The sequence below is a fragment of the Melanotaenia boesemani genome, chromosome 17 (assembly GCF_017639745.1).
Source record: "Melanotaenia boesemani isolate fMelBoe1 chromosome 17, fMelBoe1.pri, whole genome shotgun sequence".
NCBI lineage: Eukaryota > Metazoa > Chordata > Actinopteri > Atheriniformes > Melanotaeniidae > Melanotaenia > Melanotaenia boesemani.
Genome location: NC_055698.1, coordinates 19814320 through 19838861, shown reverse-complemented (window position 1 = coordinate 19838861; position 24542 = coordinate 19814320). Strand labels below are relative to the sequence as shown.

Below are 24542 nucleotides of genomic sequence, written 5' to 3'. Positions count from 1 at the left end.
TGTACACATTCCAGCAGTACATTGCTTTGTCACACCTGATAAAGTTACTTACTTCCTCAAAGAGATGATATCTTTCATTTAATTGTCACCTTGGACGTGATAATACTATTTACACAGTCAAAAGAGACACACAGTACTACTGCCATCCTTTATATATGAACAACAACATATAAGAGGCAGCCAGCTGAGCAGTGCTGACAGCAGGGGCCACAGGTGGCTGCATGGACCATCTGCCACAGATATGTTTTAGACAGAGTTGCCAAGGATACTGCACTAATGCCATCACACCTGTCTGTGAAACACCCCTATACCATATGACAGACATCATACATCATCACATCCCTTAACAGGTTTAGGACTTTTCTTTTGTGTAATTCTTCAGGGGCCAGATGGTTAATACTAATTAATGCAGCATTTAAATTCTTTGTACATAGGGGAATATTGAAAAATATCCCGCAGTATCAAAATGTGCAAAATACCTTTTCTGTCAAGGCAACTAAATATTTTACAATGCAGCTCAGGAACAAGCTCATCAGTGCACCTTGAAGTGAGGTATTATTATGTCTTGCTCATAGCAGCACAGTCCTGGGGATGGCACTGTCAGTCTATCTGTTAAGCAGATGACAGATGGATCGTCTTTAGAAAAATCAGACTCCATTTTTATTCTGTGAAACATCTCAATGTCTAAATGATGCATTGCTATTGTCTTTTGTTCGGATCTTTATGACTCACAAGGCTAAAATGTGATTGGTGTCTGTAGTTTTTGGAACTGCATCAAACTCTAAATGAGCTGTCATAAAAGTATTTTAATGTTTCCCTTCAGGTTGATTTAAACTGCTTCAGCTTCGAAAGTATAGAAAGATCCAACAATCCTAAACAAATTAATTGAATTAAAAACTCACAAATGTAGAAAATGCAGTTAGGTGAAATCAGCTTTGATCAATTTACATTATCTGACAACAGGTAAGTAAAATCAGCTAGTGGGAATAAGACCTATACAGATTTTATATAAGCATCACTGCTATAAGCAGCAGCTTAAATCACCATATAGGTGAGCAGCTTTTGGTGATGCTGTACAACAGGTTACAGGCATGACAGAGCTGAGAGTGGGTGTTGTGGTCATGTTCGCAACAACTATACAAAGCTTAAAAGCTCAAAGGGCTCATGATCCAAGCTTGTGCACCTCCACACACACCCCAGCCCTCACTTAAATATACCCACTTATCAGTATTTCAAGGGAAGCTTTATCTACCAAAAGCCAGAGCATGGAAAAAAATTCAATATGAATCAGTCTTGCAGGATGGGAGATTCACTGGGTAGAAAGATAAAAAAAAAGCCCAAATCTCTAATTCGACTCAACCAGGAAACTCATGAGCAGTAGTTGAGCATGTACAGTGGACTGCCAACAGAAAAACACCCTGAGTTTTGCCTTTCGCTGAGCTGCTTAATACGACAAGCTGCCCTATTTGGCAGGGCAGAGCAGAGTAAGGGCTGAGCATATGGAGAAGTGAAGTCTGCATAGCTCTATCCCCATCTGGGCAAACAGAAATAATGTAGGTGTATCACCATCTGCTGTCTGAAAACAGTTACACATGCATATATTTTATTTACACTGCTTTTCTTTTTTTTTTCTTTACTACAAATCTGTCTCTGATGGTAGCTGACTGCTGTCATTAAAAGCTCATTATGGCTGCTCAGATGGTGAAATCCACTAAATTGCATAAAAGTTGTCTAAGTTGGGGTTTTGTATACCCATAAATAGATTACTTGAATAAGTGCTGGCATTTGGTTATGTCATATGTCTGCTGCTGAGGTCCTGGATTGCTCAGTTGTTCGGTGCCTCCTGCACAGAGGCCTAAGATTCTTCAGGTTCGAGTCCCTGCCACATGTCACATATACACAAAATGATACAATTATGTATAATTTCTGCATTAGTGATCAAGGACAAACTAACTATTAACTGCTGTGCTCCAGTAGAAAAAGGTTTGTCTCAGTCTGTATATGAAGAACAAAAAGTACCATCTAGATAATTATTAATTTAATAAGTATATTTTAACCACATTCTGCTCTGCATTTGAACTTATTTTAGCTAGTAAAACATGAGGATTAAAAAAAAACAGTAACAGTTGACTGCAATGTGATGGGGAAGCCCACAGCATCACATGTCATGTGCCAATGAGAGCATCTGAAACACTGTGTTAGTCATCTAAGGTCTGACAAATCCTCTGCTTCACATTCCGGTATTCTGGTTACCAGTAAAAACAATGCAACAATAACAGAAGCTGCCCCAGCCACACCTGATTCCTCACCGTTACATCAGGTGGCGTTACCCAATGACCATCACACTAATGAGACAAAGATGAAGGCTGGCATGACTCCTGCCCCACCTAGGACCATTTTGAGTGACAAGAGATGTTTTGGTGGTTTGTCCTGTGACAGCCAACAAATTGTCAGTCAACAGTGTATTAAACATGGTAACAATAAGGGATCATGGGAGCTGTGTATGTTTCTTCTTTTGCATGATTTATCTTGTCTGTTCTAAACATTATAAGTGGTTCAGTTTTTTTAATCCAGGACACATTATGAAATCAGTAAATATGTCAAGTTGTCCATCTGTCTGTTCTGTATGTACTGCTAGTTAAAAAAAAAAGAAAAGAAAAATGGGGAAAAAATGTTGTTTTAGTGTTTGTGTGCAATCATGACTAAGTTAATGAGGAAAAAAAAAACACAAGTTGGCAAATTAATTTTCCACAGCACACACTCAAGCCTGCAGAACTGGTGTGAGAACCAACAGCAACTGTTCTTGTTGTGATGTTTACTGTTAGGATGAACCACCTACTGTTTTAATCAGGACTATCTAGGTACATTTTGAAGTACAGGTGGTCCAGACACAGGTCAAGAGAGCATCAATGGTTTAGAAAAATCAGTAAAGTGAGTGCTGGAAAACAGCGCAAGACATCCATAAAATACAGAGAAATGCCTGTGTCCTACAATGGCTGTGTTGTAGCTGGCTCTTATCTACATTCCCCTGTTTAGTCAATATAGTGAAAACAATTAACATTAACCAGCATGTATTAGTCTCTTACACCTTCACAACACTTCACATGCAGTGTTTGTGAAATAGCATTTTCTCCATTTAACCACACATCAAAAGACAGCTTTATATTTGCTCCACTTCCACATCTACAAGGCTGGAAGATATCTGTTTTGGTCAAACAGCCCAGTTGTTGCTGTTGCTTCCTTGACAAAGAACTCAATGAAAGAGAGTGAATGTCTTCTGAAAGGAGGAGAGCGTGTGGCTCCTCTCTGTCTTGCAGTTATTATGCTGTAGGGCCCACGTGATATAATGGTTGTCATAAGAAAGTGTGCGTGAGTCAGTTTGTCACAAGTTTGCTGTCCCTGGGCAGAATTGACTTCACACACGGCATATAGTGTCTTCTTGCCCACCCCGGAAACAACAAGAGCAGAGAGCAATGCCGCAGTGTCTTTACAGGTAATCCAAGGAGCACAACCAAGATCAATGCAGTGCACCAAACCATTCTAACTGGAGGAGCAAAAACAAAAACTAATGCTTTTTCATTAAAGTTTTATGATTTTTCTCTTCATATGCAACGCAACATGGATTTTAATGTTCTTGTTTTTCAACTTGCAGTACAGTGCAAAAGTCTTAAGCCTCATTTCTTTATACACAGCTCCGGAACAAGATAAGAGACCATCTCAAATTGTTAAAAAAGCTCTTGAATAACTTTCACTCTTTCTGCAAAAAAAAAAATCAAACTGCTCAGCTTTGCTTGATGGTTTGTGAACATGGACCTTCCTTTTGATGTCATTCCAGAGGTTTTCAACAGGGTTCAGATCTGGAGAATGAGCTGGCCATAACAGGCTCTTGATGATTTTATCATTTTATAACATGTAAGTTTTGTTTCACAATGACAGAACATATTTTATTGGTTGAGGTTCTTATTGATATCATCTCCCTTTTTCTTGAAAATTTTTGTTCTTACGCCAGCTTGATAAATGAGGCCCCAGTTTTCCATCTTACCATAAAATGACTTATGTGTTGGGCAAAGTTGAAAAATGGAATCAGAGAAAATGTCTTTACTCCAGTCTTCTACTGTCCAGTTCCTGTGGTCATTTTAAAACCTCAGCCTGAGGTCTTTGCTTCTCACTGATTAAAGTGAGTTGTGAATGTCTCCAGGCCTGCCTGTAGGAACCTGTTTCCAGCTGTTGTTGCTGTGCACTTCACCCCAGTCTCAGTGTGCCACTGTGTTTGATGATCACTTGATGTCAGCCTATGGTTCTTGAATGATGAGCTTGCAGTCATCCCTTTCAATTCAAAGTTGTTTTGACCCTCTGTTAGACTGTAGTTTTATTGTCCTCATAACGCAGGAAGAGACGTGTAGGATTAAATTCTTTGTATTAATACTGAGAGATGCTGATTTAAGAACAAATAGTAGTGGTCTTCTATTTTTTCCAGAGCTATATTGCTTCAAAGAAGCCAGACTTTTAACTTTTTAAAGAGTTCATTGAAATTTTTTATATAAGTTTTCAATCCAGTCTTTGGACCAGCCTGCCCAACAGGGCAGTGGAAGTGGTCCGACTTGGACGGTAGGCTGGGGCTCCTCGAGGACACTGTTGACAGCTGGGGGTGACAGTGAGCTGCAATGTGTGGCTCCATCAGAGGCATGCGGAGCAGATGCAGGTTCTTCACCGCCTTACAGTCAAGGGACAAATCCCCGGGAATCTGGCGGTCTTTCCACAAATGCGCCATCTCATCTAGCAGCTCTGGGAAGATGGGGAGAAGTTGCTTCATTGCACTCTTGGCCAAGGCAATTTCTTTCCTTTGTAGCGGGATCTGGTGGTCTCTGGTGGCCTCAACAACAGTCGGCCAGAGGATGGCCAGTCGGGCAGCAGCGCGTTTGGACACATCAAGCATGTTAGAGCCGGGGAGGGGAAAAGCTGGTGTACCACTCTCGTTTGCATCCCAAGAAGCCTGGGTCAGAGTGATGAAGACATCATCCTCCCTTTCATCCTCTGAAATAAAGAGGTTTAAGGCAGCATCTTCATTTTCCACATAGTCCAGGTCCAGGACGTCTTCCTCCTGCAGGGGATCCATGGCTAGGTCGAGCTGGGAGCCCCAGCAGGCACTGGTATCCGGTACCACCACTGCATCAGCTCCCCTCTCCTCCCCCTCTTCGATATCAGCACCGGAAGATGGGTCCTGTCCAGACAGGCTAACCTGGTGGGCTAGCCGTCTGCGAGACTCTTAATGGTGAACACTGAACAGTGTTGACACAAGCCAGGAACGTCGATGGCCAGCTGAGCGTGTTACAGCCCCAGGCAGCTTGAGCAGACCTGGTGGGAGTCTCTGCTCAATATCTTATTCCCGAAATGACAGGGACGGGCCCTGGAGTCTACAAGCCAAGCTGGTGTGCAAGCAGGGGGTGGAGGCAGTTAGCTGGTATACAAACCTTGGGGAGGCTGAGAAACTAGCTGGTGTGCTAACGCTCAGTGCTCCAACCGCCGTGGTGTGGTGTCAAGGGTAGAGCTAACCAAACCATGGAGGGGCAAGGAAGCACTATGGTCGTGTGCAACCGACAGAACAAAAAAGTCCAAGGCTAGGTTGCACCCGGTGACCGAAGCCAAAAGATCAGTCTGAGGACAGTTTAGCTAGCCAGCCATAGATGCAAGATATGCTCCGAGTGAGAAGAGGTTTTTAAATAAGATGGCGCCATCCGTGTGAGCTATTTAAGGTAGATGGATCTACCTGATGTGGACAGACACGTTCAAACGTTCACCAGCCAATCAGGATTGGCGTAATGAGATTAATGCTTCTGAGGGATGCACAGAGGCGTGAATTCCATAGTGAGACATCAAGCGGAAACTTATGAAAGAGAACTTAAAGATTCTTTCATATCTAAAATAAAACCCACACATTCTCATGCAGGGAACAATAACAATAAGTAAGTAATTTTCTGTGGGATGAATCTGCAGTTTTACATCACCTCTATATTCTCTGGCGTCTTGTAGTTTATTTGTAACATGTTAAGTGAAATTACAACAGAGACTAAAGATATACCCTCAGTCATCACAAAGATTTTTAGAACCAGATGCAAAGGTAGTCCACCTCATAATTTATGTAGATAAATTAGGCACCTTCAACACTCCAATTTTTCCCCCATGTATCCCTTCTAAAGCAGCACAACATGATAGAACATGTATGTTCCGCATATTTATCATTTTATGTTTGTGCTATAGGCAATAACTGGAGTAACCTGAAGTAAAACACTCCAGTCTCAATAAAGCCAATTAATAAGTTACGTAATCTGTGCTGGTTATTCATCACAGAGGAACACAGGGCACCTCCAGCTGAGAGATTAACTATTCAAGCCTAAGTTAAGAAGATCAACTGTCCTGAAAACGTTGAGGTACAAGTCCAAGTATACATCTTAACCCTACACCTGACAGTGACATAGACCTTTCAGGCTCCCTTAACCCCATGAAAAACCTACTTGTATTGTATGGGTGTACTTTTAAAATTAACTGGTGTTTGGACAGACCATTCTGGATATATAAAGAAAAATATTTCTTAAAAAGTACAAAGGAATTTAAAGTTAATTTTAATAAAGAAAGACACAACAATCTGGTAGCTAAAAAAGAATAAAATAGGCTAAAATGGTGCTGAGTTTACACATATGACCCATGATAACCTGAGCTATAAAACAACATTGAAAATGTCTTGTGTGATTGTGTCTGGCTGAATGGACACAAATAAAGGGAGAGATTCATGACAAGGAAACACAAAATTACAGATTTTCTCTGGTGGTTATAAAAGATTCTTTGAAGTAACATAAAATCTTACTCCATATCGAGCTTCTAGCTTTTGTGTCTTGGAAGAGAAAGTCTCAAGAGATGAAAATTAAGCCTAGAAATCTGAGCCAAAGTCTTAAATAAGCAAATCTGTTACTGACATTACAATGTAGTCAGTAACATCTGCAGCTAATGTCTTGGAACAATACCCTAGCAACACCAGCCCAGTTTCCACTTTATTTATTGTCTAATATGACTCAATAGACACTTGCCTGCTAGTGTACAATAGATGAATGACAGATTACCCTTCAGTTACACATCAACATTTACTTGTTCATTTGATTCAAGACTGGCTTCATTTAGTCACTGTCATTTTTCTTTACGTCTGATTTTTAAACAGAATAGCACATGGGTATGGCATAGCAGCTTCACCAAAAAGGGCATATTTTTATCACAATTAAACATAATAGCAAATCATGTTTACATTTATAGACAAAAATATAATTCAAATCACTTTCATCAAGTCTGGAAAAGCATGGGAGTAAATTCACTGACTCCAACATTGTCAGCTCTGATTAAATCTAAACCTGCTGTGGCTCATGTGGCTGCCTTAAAAATAATAATGACTGGTATCTCTGCAAGACATTATCAGCAAGTTTCTCAAGAAGTTTTTTTAACTGCATGCGAGGACATTTTGACATTGCACTGTGTGAACATAAAAAAGGGGGGTAAGGCACTCAAACCAGCCTGCCGCACAAAAGGGACCTTTTATGAGCCAAAATACCAGAGTCATACCCAAGGAGATGATCTTCCATATGGTCTCTCCAACTGTGCAAACCTAAAAGCAAAGGGACTTGTTCAAGAGTGAATCATGGAGTCACAAACGGAGGCATCAAACAGCATACTTTAAGCTTTCTCTACAGTATCAGGATGAAAATTGTGTGATTAGCAGCTCTACAGCCCTGGGAAAAAATAAAAGACCACTGCTATTTATTCTTAAATCAGTATCTCTGAGTATTAGTACAAAAAAATTCATTCCTACACAACAACATCTCTTCCTGAATAATGATGACAACAGAACTACAGTCTAGCAGAGGCTGAAAACTTTGAACTGAAAGGGATGACTGCAAGCTCATCATTCAAGAACCATAGGCTGACATCAAGTGACCGTCAAACACAGTGGCAAACTGAGACTGGGGTGAAGTGCACAACAAGAACAGCTGGAAACAGGTTCCTACAGCCAGGCCTGGAGTCATTCAAATGACCAGGAGTGCTTCAGCAAGGCTGGAATCATGTGTCTTTGTAAAGGATGCATAAATAAAGCCTCATACAAGAGTATCATATTAAAACATTTATTTATGCTAAGACTGTGCTCCCCAACTCAGAGGATTACAGCAGGACAATCCTCCATGCCACACAACCAGGGGAAAAAAGGTCTGAATGGAGGGTCACTACATCAAGAGCCTGTTATGGCCAGCTCATTCTCCAGATCTGAACCCTGTTGAAAACCTCTGGAATGACATCAAAAGGAAGATCGATGTTCACAGATGTGGTAGAGCGGTAGAAACTTATCCAACAGCTATTTTAGCAGTTTGAGCAGTGGTCTCTTATTTTGTTGTAGTTTTCATATCTGCCTGGCAGAATTCATTCTGAATATGCTATTATCCTTTATGTATATGTGTAGAGTTTATAGTGATTCACAATTACACAAAAATTTGATTCTTTTTTTATTATTGTGGAAATACCAGATACCAGATCCAATTATCTACATGCTTCCAGGGTATATCATTCCAATTGTTGATCATAATCTGAGTAAGACAAATTTTTAATGACACAAAAGTGGAGTATAAGCAGTTTCTGTTGTAGTCTTGCGGGGTCTATTATAGCATGCACAAAATGTTTCTCTACAGAAGGGCTACTCAATTCTGTCTCACAAGGGCTGCATTCCTGCAGAGTTTCAATGTATCCCTGCTCCAACATACTTGACTCACATTAAATGTATCCAACAGCCTATGAAGTTCTGCACAATGACTTAATTTGAATCAGGTGTGTTGGAGCGGAGATATATTGAAAACCTGCAGGTCTGGGTCTCTCGAGTAGCACTGTTGTACAGGACAATAAAACAGAGTTGCAAGGTCAGAAATTAACAAATATGTCAACTAGCTAAAAGGAAAAATCGTGAAATACCCTTCTGCAAAAATGTTTTACATGAGATAGCATAAGGTTTATGGTTAACCTGACCTGTTTTGTCCATGCTAGTGCTTGGCAATGAGTATACCACGAGTTTGGCATGTGAAGTAATGCTTGCTATTGCTAGTGAGGATATGCCCTGTAAATCCTGTTACACCAACCTGTCAGTGTCACTTCAGGAGGTGTTTATAAGCCCTCAACAACGATGAGGCTCCTCTACCTGTATGTGATTAAGCTAACATTGCGTGCCTATTCCTGGACGCCAGTTTTAGTAATATAAAAGCTGACACTAGAGAGAATAATTACACATGAAGCATGACAAAGGAATCTATGGCTAGCAAATAGTAGCAATGCTAGCCCACCCCCTTGCAAGTCTCGGCTGTCAGTGCAGGGCGCATGTTTGCTGGAACTGACAGCTGAGAGGGTCATATGAGGGGGAGGAAAAAAGGGGGAGAAAAAAAAAAACAGCTGACAGCTCTAACCATACGAAAACAAGTTCTCAACAACAGTAGGTGACAACTTTAGAGCAATGTGAGCAATGTTGTCGAGTTATGCTAGCAGTAAAACTGATAATCAAACCTTTGCTTTGCCGGCCTCGAGCTTCTTTTGCCTCTCCTCGTCTTCCATCGCCGCTGTCCCTGTGGCTAAAACAAAAGGAAAACTTCTTCATACGAAATATCCGAGAGAAATACTAAACTCTAAGAGATAAATAATACTCGTCGGGCCCGAGGCTCGCTGCCACAGACTCGCGTTTACTAGCTTTCTCCCTGTTGGTAGTCCGCCGCCATGTTTTCCACGTAAACATGAGACACAATTATGATGACGTCGTGTAGGTGCCTTAACGGCCACGCCCACTGGCAGTCCACTGGTGGTGGGTTCACTGACTATCAGAAAAAACTACTTTTCTTTCAAACAGAGCACAATTTTGGGCAAATGCTGAGAAGGTATAGATATATAGATATATAATTTTATGGTGGTTAATCCCATATCCTTATATGCTATCAACACCATAGGCTAAATATTCTAAGTATTTTATTTAATAGCAACAGCTCTGGTTTCGGTATTTGACATATTTTTAACAGATAAGTAACCATAGCTGACAAATGAATACAATCCATTTTTCTCAAATTAGAAATTGTAAAATAACATCAAGTGAAGTTTCCTTTGTGGCTTACTGATCCAAACAGTTGTTTAACGTCTTATCTTAAAAAAACAAAACAAACTAACTAACTAACTAAAAAAGTGTGTGTGTTTTTCTTCTCTTTTCTCAGTCTTTTTGTTTGAGAAACGATTATTAAAATACAGGCAATACAGACATGACAGAATGTCTCAGAAGGTTTCAACATAAAATGATTAGTTGTGAATAGTATAACTTTCCATAGTAACTATTGATAATTTCATAGCTTATCTGATTAGTATTTTACCAATTTCATTGTTTCATCTGCAGTCTGGATATTACTATGTCTGCTCAGTTTCTATGGTAACGAAAGAACAAGTTGCCAGAGCAGTCCCAGTTGAGTTTTCTTTTTTAATGTGAAGTGTTTTCATTTCAAAGCTGTTTCTTTCCAATAAAGACCCCAATTGTCATCTCATATTTTACAGTAAGACACCTAATAGTGCAATTCCCACAAAACGGCAACATTCTTTCTTGAAGCAGAAACATTTGAGCTGTCCTGACTAAATGGGGCTGCAGGTAATGTGAGAGCAGTAGCATCAGTTTCTAGAACAAATGAAAGGGATAGAGAAAAGATGGTTGCTATTTTACTAGTTTTTAAAATCAGAATTATACTTTTGCCTTAGTTATGTTGTTTATCTGTTGATGAGTGGCAATTTGTGGAAATAATAATCAATGCTTTTAGCATGTAGTCAGTTTTTCTACAAATATAGAGGTTGTTTTTACTAACAAATGCCATACTGATTGTATCCATGTGCCTAATCAACTTTGCTTTATTATAAATGTCATTGTCATCCAGCATAATAAAATACTTAATTTTATACCAAAGGAGACATTCAGATTATATTACTGTATAACTGCGCCTCACCATATGTATAATTTAAATTCTGTATGTCGTTGAAACCCCAGACATTCATAAAATTAACACAAGTCTTGCCTATAGCGCTGCACACAGTCTGAATGTCCAAACATGTTTTAATCAAAGTTCTCTTAGAGTTACATCTACTTTGTGGTTTAGTAATGTTTGATCAAATATATCCCTTTAGAGGATAAAAATACAGTAAAATATTAAAGTCTCTATTTTGATTCTTTAATTGATTATTTAAAACATACCAGCAGGAGCAGCAGGAGAAGATGCTCTGTGTCTTCGACTGACAGGAGCTGAGCAGCTGATTGTCTGACAGATCTTGAATTCCACCCATCGTTTTTTGGACATTTTTTTATCAGTGTGCTCTCACCTGTAACCACCAGCTGCTTGTGCAACAGTGTCTACAAGAAACCATGAACATTTGAAAGTTTCGTCAGTTGCTAAATAATTGATTCACTCAGGGAGTATACGGTGTCTGCAGTTACTCCTTTGCAAAGGAGACCACAACAAAGGGATCTAATATGGAACCTATGTAATATTAAAAACACAACAGCACAGTACAGTATATACACACATGAGCTAAAATAAAAATTTACTACACAGTTTGAAACGCTCAAGAAGAAGCATGAAAGATGATGGTCATTACAGTCATGATTGTAAAACATATAGATAAATCTTTTCTTCTAAGAACTTGACTGTGAAAAAGGAGAGTCGCAAAGCTGCAAACTTAATCCAGTTAAAAACATCTGTCCTGTAAAACCATGAATCAGACCCTCACCACAGCAAAGTAAAAAATGTGAAACATGATTATTCACTTAGGTGTTTCATTCAACATATTAAGAACTGTCTTTTTGTTTTTGTCACTTACATTATCACATAATATATGTAAGTCACAGTTACATCTATCAGTTAACATATAAGAGTAGATATTTGCAATTAATCCATCATTAAAAAAGCTTTTATGATTGTTAAAGTGTTTGTTAAAAACACTTGGTGGGCTAAAGACAGTAGTAGATTTTTCCCAACTAAGTTTAGGACATCAAAGCAGAAATAACCTGCTTATCTGTCACCCAACTGGCTTCATCCATTAGTTTGATTATTATTAAAATTAGTGCTTATAATTAGTGCTTCAGCATCAGTAAAATAAATGGTTTAAATTAAAGTGTAAAATATGTTGATTATTACTGGTGATCATTTTTTAATTTATAGTTTAAAACAATTAAAAATAAATTAATATTATATTTATTTTAATGAAGCATCTATATGTTGTTGATTCTATGAAATTGAATAAAACTTGCAGCTGTCCTGCTGTTAAATACTCTTTCAAAATACAGTAATACATTTTTAAACTACTGCATAGAATAGATATATGCCAGAATTTTACTTCTATTTTTTATTTTATTTATTTATTTATTGAATATTCTCATTAAAAATTAAATTTGAAAGTTGTCACTTATTATTTGGCAAAAGCCTGAAAGATAAAAAAAGAAATACACGAAGACCTCTAGAATTTCTGAAGGCTATTTCTATGATATTATGAAGTTTTTTTTTTTATTTTATATATATATATATATATATATATATATATATATATATATATATATATATATATATATATAAACTGTCTCAATGAATTGAGCATTTCAGAGAAGATGAAAATGTGTATACTTCTCAACTTGATGGGCTTCTTAAATAGAACTGAGAAGTGTTGATGTCTAAGACTAAATATAATTATTCAGCCTTACAATGTGGAAGTGGTTTTGACTAAAACACTGGTCACTTCAGTCTCAAAGCAGCAAAGTGAAAGTTCATCTGCATAATAAAGCTATCGCTGTGGTACTGAAATATTCATAAGTGGTGGGACTCATCAGTAAAAAGAGGGATCAGGTCAATAGGTTTTCAGCTACAAGCTACAACACATGGTAAATGGCCTCTTGTATCATGTACTCGAGCATCAGCTGTAGCTGAGACTAAATTACCTATTAATGACTGCAACCAACATGTTCTGTAAAGTTGTGCTTTCGTAATTAAAGGTACTTGGAAATCAAAGACAAATGAGACGTTACAAATAAATAAATAAATAAATAAATACTTAGGACACTGTCTGAATATTAATTTAATATGTAAAAGTAGAGCATAATAAGAAATCCACATATTCAGTGTAACCCCTGCTGAGATCACTCAAGTAATTTTATTTACTCTATTTTAAAAAAGAAACAAGGATTTCATAAATACATTGCAATCACAAATACTTGGGTACACACAAATCCAACATGGTGAATTTTAAAGGCTAGTTCCAACAACAACAAAACAACTCAGTTAACTACATCAAGACAACGTTTTTCAAGCCTTAAACATGTATACATTAATTATATAGATAGGATATATAGGAAATATAATTGGAAACTTCTAAAGACTAAAAAAATGGTTATGATTAACTCAACAGAAAGCCTTTGCTTCCATCTACTGGTTTAAAAAGATCAGAGACAGATCTGACGACCTAAACACTGAGTGGCGCTAACTCGGAGTTTTCTTGTTTCTAGATTCAAGTGATAAATCTCGCGAGAGTTTCCGAAGTACACACTTCCGCTGTTGGAATCCAGCTTCTAAAATATACCGTCGACATGAGAGAAATTAACTATCACATTGTGGTATGTTTCTTTATTCAGTTTAAATGTGTGTTTTTACTCACCCAATTAATATGTTAAAGTACTTTTATAGCAAGAAATTACACAGCACAGAACCGCTTTGACTTCTTGGTCACCCGAGTCGTTAATAATATGCAGTCTGGTTTCATTTAGACCTAAGATCTACAGAATGTAGTTGAAAAAAATAAACTTATTATTGCAGAAAAACGCTTGATAAGTAACATGGTAAAGACAATGACCGCCTTATGGTTACCTTGGCCTCACTTAAAAGGTTTTCATACTACAGTTGCAGGTCTAAATGTTAAAATCTATTAGCTTCCAGTTTCTAACAACACTTAAGTTTTTATTATTGGTTCATCAAGCTTTATATGGTCAATCTTAAACTATACTTTAGATAGATTTTTAGATATTCTAAGGTCTAAACACAAAAATACAAACGATTCTGTCTTAGCAGTGGATGCTTATCTAAAGAAAAATCTGGCTGTTAAAACTGCTTAAACACACACCTGACTCAAGTCAACGGGTAATTAGAAGACTTGTGCAGAGCATGATGTCAACCTCTGCACAAGTCTGAGTCTGAATCAGGTCTGTTGCAGCAGGACAACTTCTAAAACCTGCAGGACACCAAGCCCTCAAGGACCAGGAATCAGGATCCCTGTACCTAAGTAATCTTGGCTTGTAGACAATATTAATGAGTCACTTCTCATCAGCTTTCAATATGAATGGAGATGAACACCTTTATTTAATCCATGTTTTAATTTAAAATCTTTCCTATTGCTCTTGGATTGTTTAAATGTAAAATTTATATGTATTTTACATATAAATTTGACTGATATAATTAAAAATCTGTAATCGATAGGGTTTGTATACATGTTTGACCACTGCAACATTGACCACTGTAACATAGCTAATTAGATTATCTAAAGGTCCTCACTATAATTTCCAAGTTAGTCCTTAGAAACTAACTACTGTGTAACATTTATAATCAAGTGGCTGTAATAATTCATGTTATTTTGTTTCTTTGGCTAGATATGTATCCCTTCTCAGTAAAAATGGTGCCATCTCCTGGAGTGAAAGTCATCCTTTGCCTTGGTCGATCGCTGATGTTGCAGCGGAGCTTTAGGCTTATTCCTGTACAGCTGGCCTCAACCTCCCTTCCAAGGAAGCTTTGTAGTGTTAATACTGAATCACAGCTGCCAGCAAACCCAGAAAATGAATCACTTGTTGTGAACCTGAATCTCATGGGTGTTGATGTCAAGATGGCACGTAAACGTCAGCCTGGGGTTTTTCGTAAGGTTTCTACTAATGAGAAAGGCCTTGCTGAGTTTCTGCAAGGAAAAGGTGCTTGCCCCCAAGAAATTGCCAGCATTGTGTCCCGTTATCCCCGCGCAATAACACGCTCAATAGAACACTTGGAACAACGCTGGCAGCTGTGGAGAAATGTGTTCAAGACAGATGCGGAAATTGTTAGCATCCTGCATCGCTCGCCTGAGTCTTTTTTCCGGTCTAGTGATAACAAGAACTTGGAGAAAAACATAGCTTTTCTTATCTCACTGGGATTGAACATTAAACACCTTCATCGGCTGCTGACCACAGCACCGAGGACATTCTCCAACAGCGTGGGGCTCAACAAGCAGATGGTAGAGTTTCTAAAAGATATTTGTGTAGAGCTCGGTGGAAAAAACCCAGAGCAGTTTGCAAAAGCTGTCATATCGAAAAACCTTTATATTCTCATCAGAAGCACTAAAAGAGTGAAAACAAACATAGAAAACCTGAGAACCTCTCTTAAGTTGAGCGATTCAGAATTGCTGACTCTTCTTCAAGGCCATGGGGCAGACATTCTTGACCTCTCTAATGAGTATCTTATAAAAAACTTTAACAACCTTCAGCAGAAGATGGCGTTACTTGGCTGTGAGAAAAATGACATCAAAAAGCTGGTTATCAGTTATCCAATGATTCTCTACATTGGGCCAGAAACGTTAAACTCTAAACTTGATTGCCTCTTGAAAGGAGGAATAACAATCAACCAGATACTGGAGAAGCCTAAGGTGTTGGACTACAGCACAGAGAACATTACAGGGCGACTGGAGGAGCTGCAGAAAGTGGGATATGACTTTAAGAAGCATGGTATCAACATCCTGGATTCCAGTAAAAAGCGATTTGTTGCAAAGATGGGGAAACTTACAGCCTTATCTGATGACTGAATGTTGCATCTTTGACTGTGATGCTTACTACCTTTTTTTTTTTTTTTTTTTTAACTATAACATTATATTCACGTCTCATATTCCAAGATTTTGTTCATTTATATAATGATGAAATCTTGATATTTGACTTCAATGAATTCTGTTTGGATTATTTTAAGATAACCAATATTGCTGCAGTGGTTGTGTCATTATGATTACTTAAAAAGTTAGTCTCTTCATAAGTCTTTAAAATATCAGTTAATTCACAAGACCCAATATAAAGTCTGTTATTTTTTCAATTAATGTACCATAATTCCAGTGCATTTACATTTTGACATCAGCAGCATATCCACACTGTTTAGATCCTGTAAGTTGTCAGTGTTTCACACTTAAATATCCTCTAAACAATTGCTCAGCAATGCTGAGTTAACCAGTTGGCTGGTTAACTTGTTTCACCCAAAATATGAAATATTTGTTGGCAAAAACATTTTTATATCACTGCAAAGAACACATTTCCCATAATATACACAGGAAGAAACATGCACATTCTCCCTGCTTGATGGTATGATTTTCATCTGAAGATGTAATGTTGGAATAAAAATTACAGTTAAAAAAAGTGTACATTAAATTGTGTCCCTGTGTGAATGTGCAGTTACTAATTATTCAGTTTTTAAGCCGTATAGAGTGTGTATGGATGTGATAATGTATATCACTGTTAAAATATATTTATTTTTTTTAAAGATTTTGTTATCTGTTACCCCACGCGGAATTTAATGAGAGCGCAACTATATGCGGAACCAATCTAGGCTAAGAAATTCACCACGGGCCTCATTAACAGTCGCACGATGGCTACCGCATGATTGGGCTTCTGTGCTCTGTGTGTATGTCAAGATTGAAACCGTGGCAGTGTCAAAGTTAACCGCATTTCTTGGTTTAGTAACTATTACGAATATTAACAGATGTAAAATGTGTTAGCTAGCAAGTGGCTAACGGTGCTTTTACGCTGTCTTAATAGCTGTTAAGGTTGGCAACCGTTAAAAAGGTAAGAATAGCTATAATAAATTTGAGTGAAGGTTGTAGAGGATATAGTTAAACTTTCATGCAGCTTGGGCTGAAATTAACAACCACAATAGATCGAGGCACAAAAAAAAAAAAAAAAAAAAAAAAATGAAAATAACATTTGCTTATCGCATATCTGCATTCAGGAACCAATTACTGTACCTGGATGTTATGTGGTGGTTAAGGAAGAATTGCCTTTATAATACCACACTGGACAAGTTGTGCATTTTAAATTTTATTCAATGAATCCTGTAATGACGTAAATGTACGTCTAAGAAAAATTGTAAATACGGACAAATTAACCTTGTTACTGTTTATAATTTTATGTACAGTAATAAGTCTCTGGATTACTGTACATTGATGTTAAAGCAGAACATTTCAGCTGTATTTGACTGAGATGTGCTCACTTTGAACTTTTTATCCAAATTTCATCACAGATTTTCTTTTTTTTTTAAAGAGACTATTATGTAAAATGTGAGACATACTGTCACAAATGCTCTAAAATATAATTTATCACAAGTACCGAGCGATTATTGTACGTTCATTTTTTAAAAGTTAATTATAAAACATCTTGTCTCCCATGCTTTGCAAGTAAAACATCAATTTCTTAAGCAAATGTAAATAATACATCTTCCATGTTGTGTAGTAGAGTGTGCCATGGATAGAAATGGATAGATTTCTATGCTGGTATGCTGCAGTTTGAACAAAAAGATTTGTTGAAATATTTCAGGACAAAGATTAAAGAAAACTCTCAGTCAGTGTGATGGAGGCATTGGTGGAGGGAACTGGTGAGAGAGGGACCGACTTGGCTGTAAAGGGTGAAGCGGCCATCAAACCAGAGTAAGTAACAGATTATTCATGGCAGACGGATTAAAATTGCACACTGGTGGAAGTCACTTTTAAGGGAACACCCAGCATTATATATATATATATATTTATATACACACACACACACACACATATATATATATATATATACACATATATATGTTAGTTAGTTGTAAAGCTTATGTACAACCTGCACAACACCACTTGAAGGAGAAATCCACTTTTTTTCTTTTTTTTTTTTTGTGGCAGGCCCCCACCTATGCATTTCACACTGCCTGCTCTTTTGTCTGCTGAAGCCAGGGGAACAATGCTGTCATGGGAAAAAAAAGAAAAGAAAAGGGAGATTACAGCACAGTGCATAGATTTAACTTTTCTCCAGGGTTATAGGATCTAATTAGTCTGCAATAGCCGTCACTTGGCTGTTGCTTTGTTTAGACTAACAGTGCCTTTTTTAACTATTATTACAGGAACATTTTTAAGGAACTAAAATGTATTTTAGAGTCTTATGTGCATATCCATTGTGGCCTAAAATCCCAATAAGATGAAAAAATTGGTCTTCTGGCTTACAAATGAAATGATGGCTCTTGCCTTTGTGTTGGAGCTGCAAGACAGAGAGGAAACGAGGAAGTGAGCTGCAGCTGCATTCACACAAAATATGGCACCTTCTTGCAGAGTCGTGCTAAGGGGTGGGCATTTTTACTTGTGTGCTAGACCGTCAACTGATCACACAATTGAAGCATGATAGATTATTTTTAAATGATGTCTTTTACTAAAAATTCAGTTGCTATATTAGTTTATAGGTTGTGCATTTTTAGAGTAAATACAAATGTAGTGCTGAAGAAAACAGACTCATCCCTGTTGAAAATACTTTTGCAACTATACGTCTCAAATTGTCCAGCCAAGTCTTAAAAATTGTGTAAAATTCTGCTAGATAAAATTTTGGAAAAACCCTGCCCCTTAAGCGAAATTTTCCTTCTTTCATGAATTCTTCCAACTTCTTGTATTTTACAGATTCCTTACTACCAAAGAGAAATTTCATGGGTTTTTAGACTCAGAGTGGCAGGGCTACAGAGGAGACGAAGCTAATGAAAATTACAAAGTTGATGAGGCAAAGGAGACATCTGTGGAGGAGCCTGAGCCTAAAAAACTGAAAGTTGATCCTGAAGATGGGAAGATTGCAGGGAAACCAGAAGGTAAACGACTGCGGGGACAGAATAAGTCAAGGCCACACACAAAACCAACCACCTATGAGGAAAAACGACTGTGTCTCTCAGTTGTTCAGGTATGGCGCTCAAGTCAAATGCTGCAAAAATATATGTTGCAATTCATGTAAACTGACAGTTTATTATGACTTTTTCATCCATGTAGAACAGAGAATGCATTTTTGGAGCCAAATGCCACTTTTCACACAATGCTGCCGAGTATATGGCCTCTAAGCCTGCTGACATTGGGGAAAGCTGTTACATTTACGATACATTTGGAAAGTGTGCATTTGGTCTCACCTGCCGCTTTGCAAAGGCACACACTACACCTGACTTCAAAACCTTGGAGAAGGAAGATCTGGTTAAGGCTTATGAAGGCAGGAGTGTGGTGAAGAACAGCCTAAATAAAGATCTCCAGAATCGTCTGAGGAAGCATTCAGTGACCTTCAAAAAGTCAGCGGAATACCTGAAAACACTTTCCAGCAATAAAGACAAAAGCCAAAAACATGGGAATGGTAAGAGGAGGGAAAGGGGACTGCTTTTTATGTAAAGATATAGTGGTGTATTGATATTCATACCACAGCAAGCGGCCTCTGTCCTTTTGCCTGCCTTTCCATAAGCCTTGCTTTTATCTGGGATGGACCTGGTCTTTCAGAGTTGGCAAATTTATAACTTTTACTCCACTGACTAATGCATTATTATCAATTAAAAAGATTCAAGTATGGAGAAAGATGCAGTATGGAGCCATATAAGTTTTTTACCAGCATGTATGGATTTATGCGCTCCTTTTTGGGCTTCAAGTAAACTTTGTATTCAGTTGTGTCTCAGTTAAAGTCTGCTGCTCTTGTGTGAAACCCAGTGGTTTTTCGAAGATTGCACTGTATACTTCTTAATAATTGCGAATCCTTAGAACCCCATGAATGATTCCAGAGGCTGGGGAAAGATCTGCTAATTTATAAGTTGGCCTTGTGCAGAGTTTGGGTCCACTGTAGATTCTTACACTTGTCTTTTTGGCTCAGTTATTAAACAAGAAAAAATACTAAATGTCCAAATCCATTCAGCTGTAATTTTGTTCTACTGAATCATACTCGGTGTGTTCTGAGGCATGATTTTATAGCTCTTGCAGGTTAGTATTCAAGGTCCCTGCATACAAAAGTCAGCCTCGTTGAAATGGAATTTCACAATGTGACGTGACTTGTATTTGACAGCTTTATATTTTCTGGCTTTTCCAAATATCTTACATGTTTAGATAATATATTTTTGATAAAATCAGCCATGTTAAAATGTATACTTTGAACTGTTTTAAATTTGGTGATATAATGTAGTCTTCTTTTATTCCTGGTGATGTTTGTACAGCTGAAGTTTCTGCAGATCCAAAAGCAGAAAAGCAGGATGTTTCTACTGAAGTACAGGTACACCCATCTACTCAGAGTACTGCCTCTCTCTGCCTATTTTATTAGTGATGACTTTCAGATATAGAGATATCTTTTTTGACAGTGTATTTCAAGAATTTTTATTTGTTTGCTCTGTGACTCCCTGCAGGCCAGCCCAGATAAACAAACTCAAGTGAAGACTGTTGGCCCACTAACTGATGCAGATGTCATCAAGCTGCGCCCCTCTGAAAAGAAGCAGGTACACCTCAGCCTAACTCTTTAATATAACCTAATACAAATATATATTTAATAGGACGTGTGCATAATTTTAATCCCTAACAAATATTATAACTTAATTTCCAAATAAGCCAAAGTTTCTTTATCTTCAAGGTGGACTTCCGAGACAAGCTCTACCTCGCTCCTCTCACAACTGTAAGTAACAACAGATGGACTTCACTACTTATGATTTGTTTTAAACGTAGCTTCATATTTTAATCTTTTAAAGAACCAGTAAGACGGTGCTTTAAATTAAATACTAATCTGTAAATGTGGTTCAGACCCAGCTACATGTCGTCTCTCTACTTCCTCAGTGTGGGAACCTGCCCTTCCGTCGTGTGTGTAAACGCTTTGGTGCAGACATCACCTGCGGGGAGATGGCCATGTGCACAAATCTGCTGCAGGGGCAGCAGTCAGAGTGGGCTCTCCTGAAGAGGCATGAAAGTGAAGATCTTTTTGGTGTCCAGGTGATGACCCTTTTAGATAATACACACCCTTTGGGCTTGTTCAGGGGTATAGTGAACACTTCATGTAGACTTTAGCAGTTATCTATTTTTCTATTCTGACTTCTGAACTGTGTCTTCAGGTTGAAGGCTGTTTCCCTGATACCATGACGAGGTGTGCAGAGCTCATCAACAGCTACACTGATGTTGATTTTGTAGACGTCAACTCTGGATGCCCCATTGATCTTGTTTACAAGAAGGTAAACTCTTATCTTCCCCAGTTCATTACTGAAAGGGTTTTCTGTGGTTTTCATTCCTCTTTGTTTTCTTCGTGAATCATTTGTTTACGGTACACGGAAAGTTTTGAATACTTTTTAATGAATATTTTTTAACTTTCATGTCTTGTTTACTTTGGCTTGGTTTTAGTATAAAGTTGGGTTATAAACTTCAGGTTAGAATTTCCTTTTAAATCTTTTTAAGAGCATTCATTCAACAGCTGCTATCCTCTGTGGCTCCATTAGCACCACCTTTAAAGTTAAAAGTCAGTGTTAATTTCTTTTTAAAACTTTAAATCAGAGTGTTTTGTTTTTTTTTTTTTAAAGTTCCCCTTATAAAATGCATATGCAAGAAAATAAATGAGACCAATTACGGTGAACTAATACACTAAGACTTTTGGAGTCAAATGTAATTTGCATTTTAAAATGTAACCTGACAAAAACTGACAGCAGTATTTTGCAGGAAGAATTAATTACCAACCACATTCTTGAACAGTTGCTTTTCTTTCCTCATCAGGGTGGAGGTTGTGGCTTGATGACACGAACCAGAAAATTTGAACAGATAGTCAAAGGAATGAATTACGTAAGTATGACTTTTACCCAGGGCAAAAGATGTTTTATTGTGATGGCTGCCTCACGGTGTTAACTCTTTGAGGGATTTGGGGATTTTTAGCTGGAAAATGCAGTAAAGGAATATTTAAACCAACTGTTTGATTAAAAAACAAACAAAAAACAAAACAAGTAGCCTCTTTGTCTAAGATGGTTTACATGTACAGTCAATTTAAATATGAGTTGTGTTCCTTGAAGGTCCTGGATGTCCCTTTGACAGTGAAGATCCGCACTGGTGTTCATGAGAAATCCAGCATAGCACACAAACTCATCCCAGAGATGAAAAACTGGGGGGTCTCCATGATCACCGTAAGTCTTGAATTAGGTAATTTCTCTAAAGCCAGCCAGCATATATGTCAGTTAAGTGTATATGTAGTTAAGTGTTTTAATGTAGTGTGATGTTTTCCCCTCATGCTGTATATTTTATCCATGAGATGTTGCAAAACCCTTTTTTTTTTCTTCTCTCTTTTCCTTTTTTTTCTGTGTGTCTGTGTCATTTTTATATTGATGAATATGAGCCAGTCATGATATATTTATATTTTTTTCTTACAGTTGCATGGCAGATCCAGGGAGCAGCGCTACACAAAGTTAGCAGACTGGGACTATATCAACACATGTGCTAACCTGGCTAATCCTGTGCCACTGTTTGGTACGTATATTTGTTAAACCACCAGCTTGACTTGCTGCTTAAGATGTGGTGGTTTAAGGTGAATTGTTTTTATTGGCCCAGGTAATGGAGACATTCTGTCTTATGAGGATGCCATGAAAGCGAGAGAGACCGGTGTTTCTGGTATCATGATCGCAAGGTTTGAATTGTTTATGCACAGTAAAGAAAAAAATAACGAAAAATTGTATTAATGTGATCCATATAGCCTTTTTTGGCCTTTTTGTCTGAGCTTAATGTCCATAAATGTCCACACACAGAAATACACTGAATATCCACTTAAACATTACAATAAAATGTTAATTAGGATCACATGTTTGATGCCATGTTCTATTCTTTACAGGGGTGCTCTCATTAAGCCCTGGATCTTTACCGAGATAAAGGAGAGCAGACACTGGGACATCTCATCCAGTGAGCGACTGGACATCCTCAGGGATTTTGCCAACTTTGGCCTGGAGCACTGGGGCTCCGACACTCGAGGTGTGGAGAAAACCCGCACCTTCATGCTGGAGTGGCTCTCCTTTATGTGCAGGTGGGAAACATCATGCTCTTCATAATATTGTCCCTCCTCAACAATGAACCAGCAATATTAATGGCTAAAACACGATTCTGTGTATGTAGTAAGAGAACTGTTAGCGTTTTCAGATGGTTACCATAGATAGATCTATGTCTACTCCGGGAATCAGTCTAAACTTTCACACTGAATTCTTGACTAAGAAGTAGACTTGAAAGTTATTGAACTTCTCTCCCCTTTTCCCTTTCTATTTATTTACTAGATATATTCCAGTGGGTTTGTTAGAGCGAGTACCTCCGAAGATCAATGAGAGACCTCCATATTACATGGGAAGGAACTACATGGAGTCACTAATGGCGAGCCAAAATGTGGGGGATTGGGTGAGGATAAGGTGAGCAGAAAACCATCAGAATCACCATTGTAGAAAAAGATGCAATGATTTAAAAACTAAATTAATGCATTTCATGATTTTGAACGCCTTGCTTATCTTTTCAGTGAAATGCTGCTTGGACCCGTACCGAAGAATTTCAACTTTTTACCCAAACATAAAGCAAATGCCTACAAGTGATCGAGTAACTGCTGAGGATTTTTTTTTTTAATTATACAGAGATAGATTAAGGAGGAAAATGCTTTTTTTTGTTTTATAAAATGATAAAAGACTATTAAAAGTCTGGTTATCTAAGCTATGTTGCAGTTAAATACATATGCGTTTGGGAACCTTAAAGATATACATTAAAGTGTTTTAACACATAAATGTTTTGCTTTGTCATGTGTACTTTTCATTCTTTTGTTCTGTTGGAAATCTCTTTAACGTTTTCAAAAATTGACAAAGATCCACACCATGTTGATGATACATTAGCCATCTCTAAAATTGAGTATGTCCTCTTTCAGCCCAAAAAAAAAAAAAGCTCTGACCCTGCTCTGATGTATTGAAAAATATTGATGCAGGATGCTGGTTTTCCCAGCAGAATGTTGTACTTTAGGAAGATGACTTACAGTGATTTCAGTGGTTTTAATGTGGCTGATCTGTACCAGCTGAAAGAGAGCTGTGAAGTACAAGGTGCAGTAAAATTTCTTAGCTTCTGAGTAAATACAGGCAGTGGAAAAGTACTTCTTGCTTGTGTGAAGTTGGTTCTTCTCATACTTACCTTTTAGTCTAGCAGAAAGTATGCTGTAGATTATCAAAGGAGCTTGCTAACTGCAAGAAGAAGAAGAACAGCATTCTCAGTCCCAGGATGACTCGTCTCTATTGATGGATCAGACCTGCTGACAAGCAAGTAAAGAACATTAAAACTGGTTTTGGTGCATCTCTATCATTGACACATTTTTTTACTTCAAGGGTCTTTTGGAGTACATGTGTGTGTTCAATATTTGTGTGTTGAGTATGGCCTTTTTTTTTCTTCTGAATTTTAGGCACACCAATAAA

The 24542-nt window shown here is 37.8% G+C and overlaps 3 protein-coding genes across 9 annotated transcripts in view; 2 read left to right on the top strand and 1 right to left on the bottom strand.

Annotated features, from left to right (window-relative positions):
• akap9 (A kinase (PRKA) anchor protein 9) overlaps nucleotides 1–9788 on the bottom strand; it is a 69346-nt gene extending 59558 nt beyond the window's left edge. For all 6 annotated transcript variants that reach the window (XM_041967050.1, XM_041967052.1, XM_041967054.1 and 3 more), the window contains exon 1: nucleotides 9580–9788. In XM_041967050.1, the coding sequence (XP_041822984.1) occupies nucleotides 9580–9627 (48 nt within the window). In that variant the 5' untranslated portion in view covers nucleotides 9628–9788. The remainder of the gene's footprint in view (nucleotides 1–9579) is intronic.
• Nucleotides 9789–13599: 3811 nt separating this feature from the next.
• LOC121656267 (transcription termination factor 1, mitochondrial) lies at nucleotides 13600–16497 on the top strand. The gene is made up of 2 exons (XM_042011287.1): nucleotides 13600–13693; nucleotides 14720–16497. Exon 2 carries the CDS (start codon nucleotides 14722–14724, stop codon nucleotides 15892–15894), a length of 1173 nt encoding a protein of 390 aa, XP_041867221.1. The 5' UTR covers nucleotides 13600–13693; nucleotides 14720–14721; the 3' UTR covers nucleotides 15895–16497.
• Nucleotides 16498–16707: 210 nt separating this feature from the next.
• Nucleotides 16708–23883, top strand: dus3l (dihydrouridine synthase 3-like (S. cerevisiae)). Of its 2 annotated transcripts, XM_041967266.1 has the most exons (16): nucleotides 16708–16915; nucleotides 17663–17772; nucleotides 18772–19042; nucleotides 19129–19477; nucleotides 20319–20374; nucleotides 20505–20594; nucleotides 20726–20767; nucleotides 20926–21078; nucleotides 21198–21314; nucleotides 21847–21912; nucleotides 22137–22247; nucleotides 22491–22587; nucleotides 22669–22744; nucleotides 22946–23134; nucleotides 23379–23507; nucleotides 23612–23883. In XM_041967266.1, exons 2-16 carry the CDS (start codon nucleotides 17696–17698, stop codon nucleotides 23682–23684), a joined length of 1896 nt encoding a protein of 631 aa, XP_041823200.1. In that variant the 5' UTR covers nucleotides 16708–16915; nucleotides 17663–17695; the 3' UTR covers nucleotides 23685–23883. The 2 variants fall into 2 exon arrangements, with proteins under 2 accessions (XP_041823200.1, XP_041823201.1); XM_041967267.1 differs by lacking the exons at nucleotides 22946–23134; nucleotides 23379–23507; nucleotides 23612–23883 and adding an exon at nucleotides 22889–22912 and having other exon boundaries at nucleotides 22669–22763.
• Nucleotides 23884–24542: the final 659 nt, after the last annotated feature.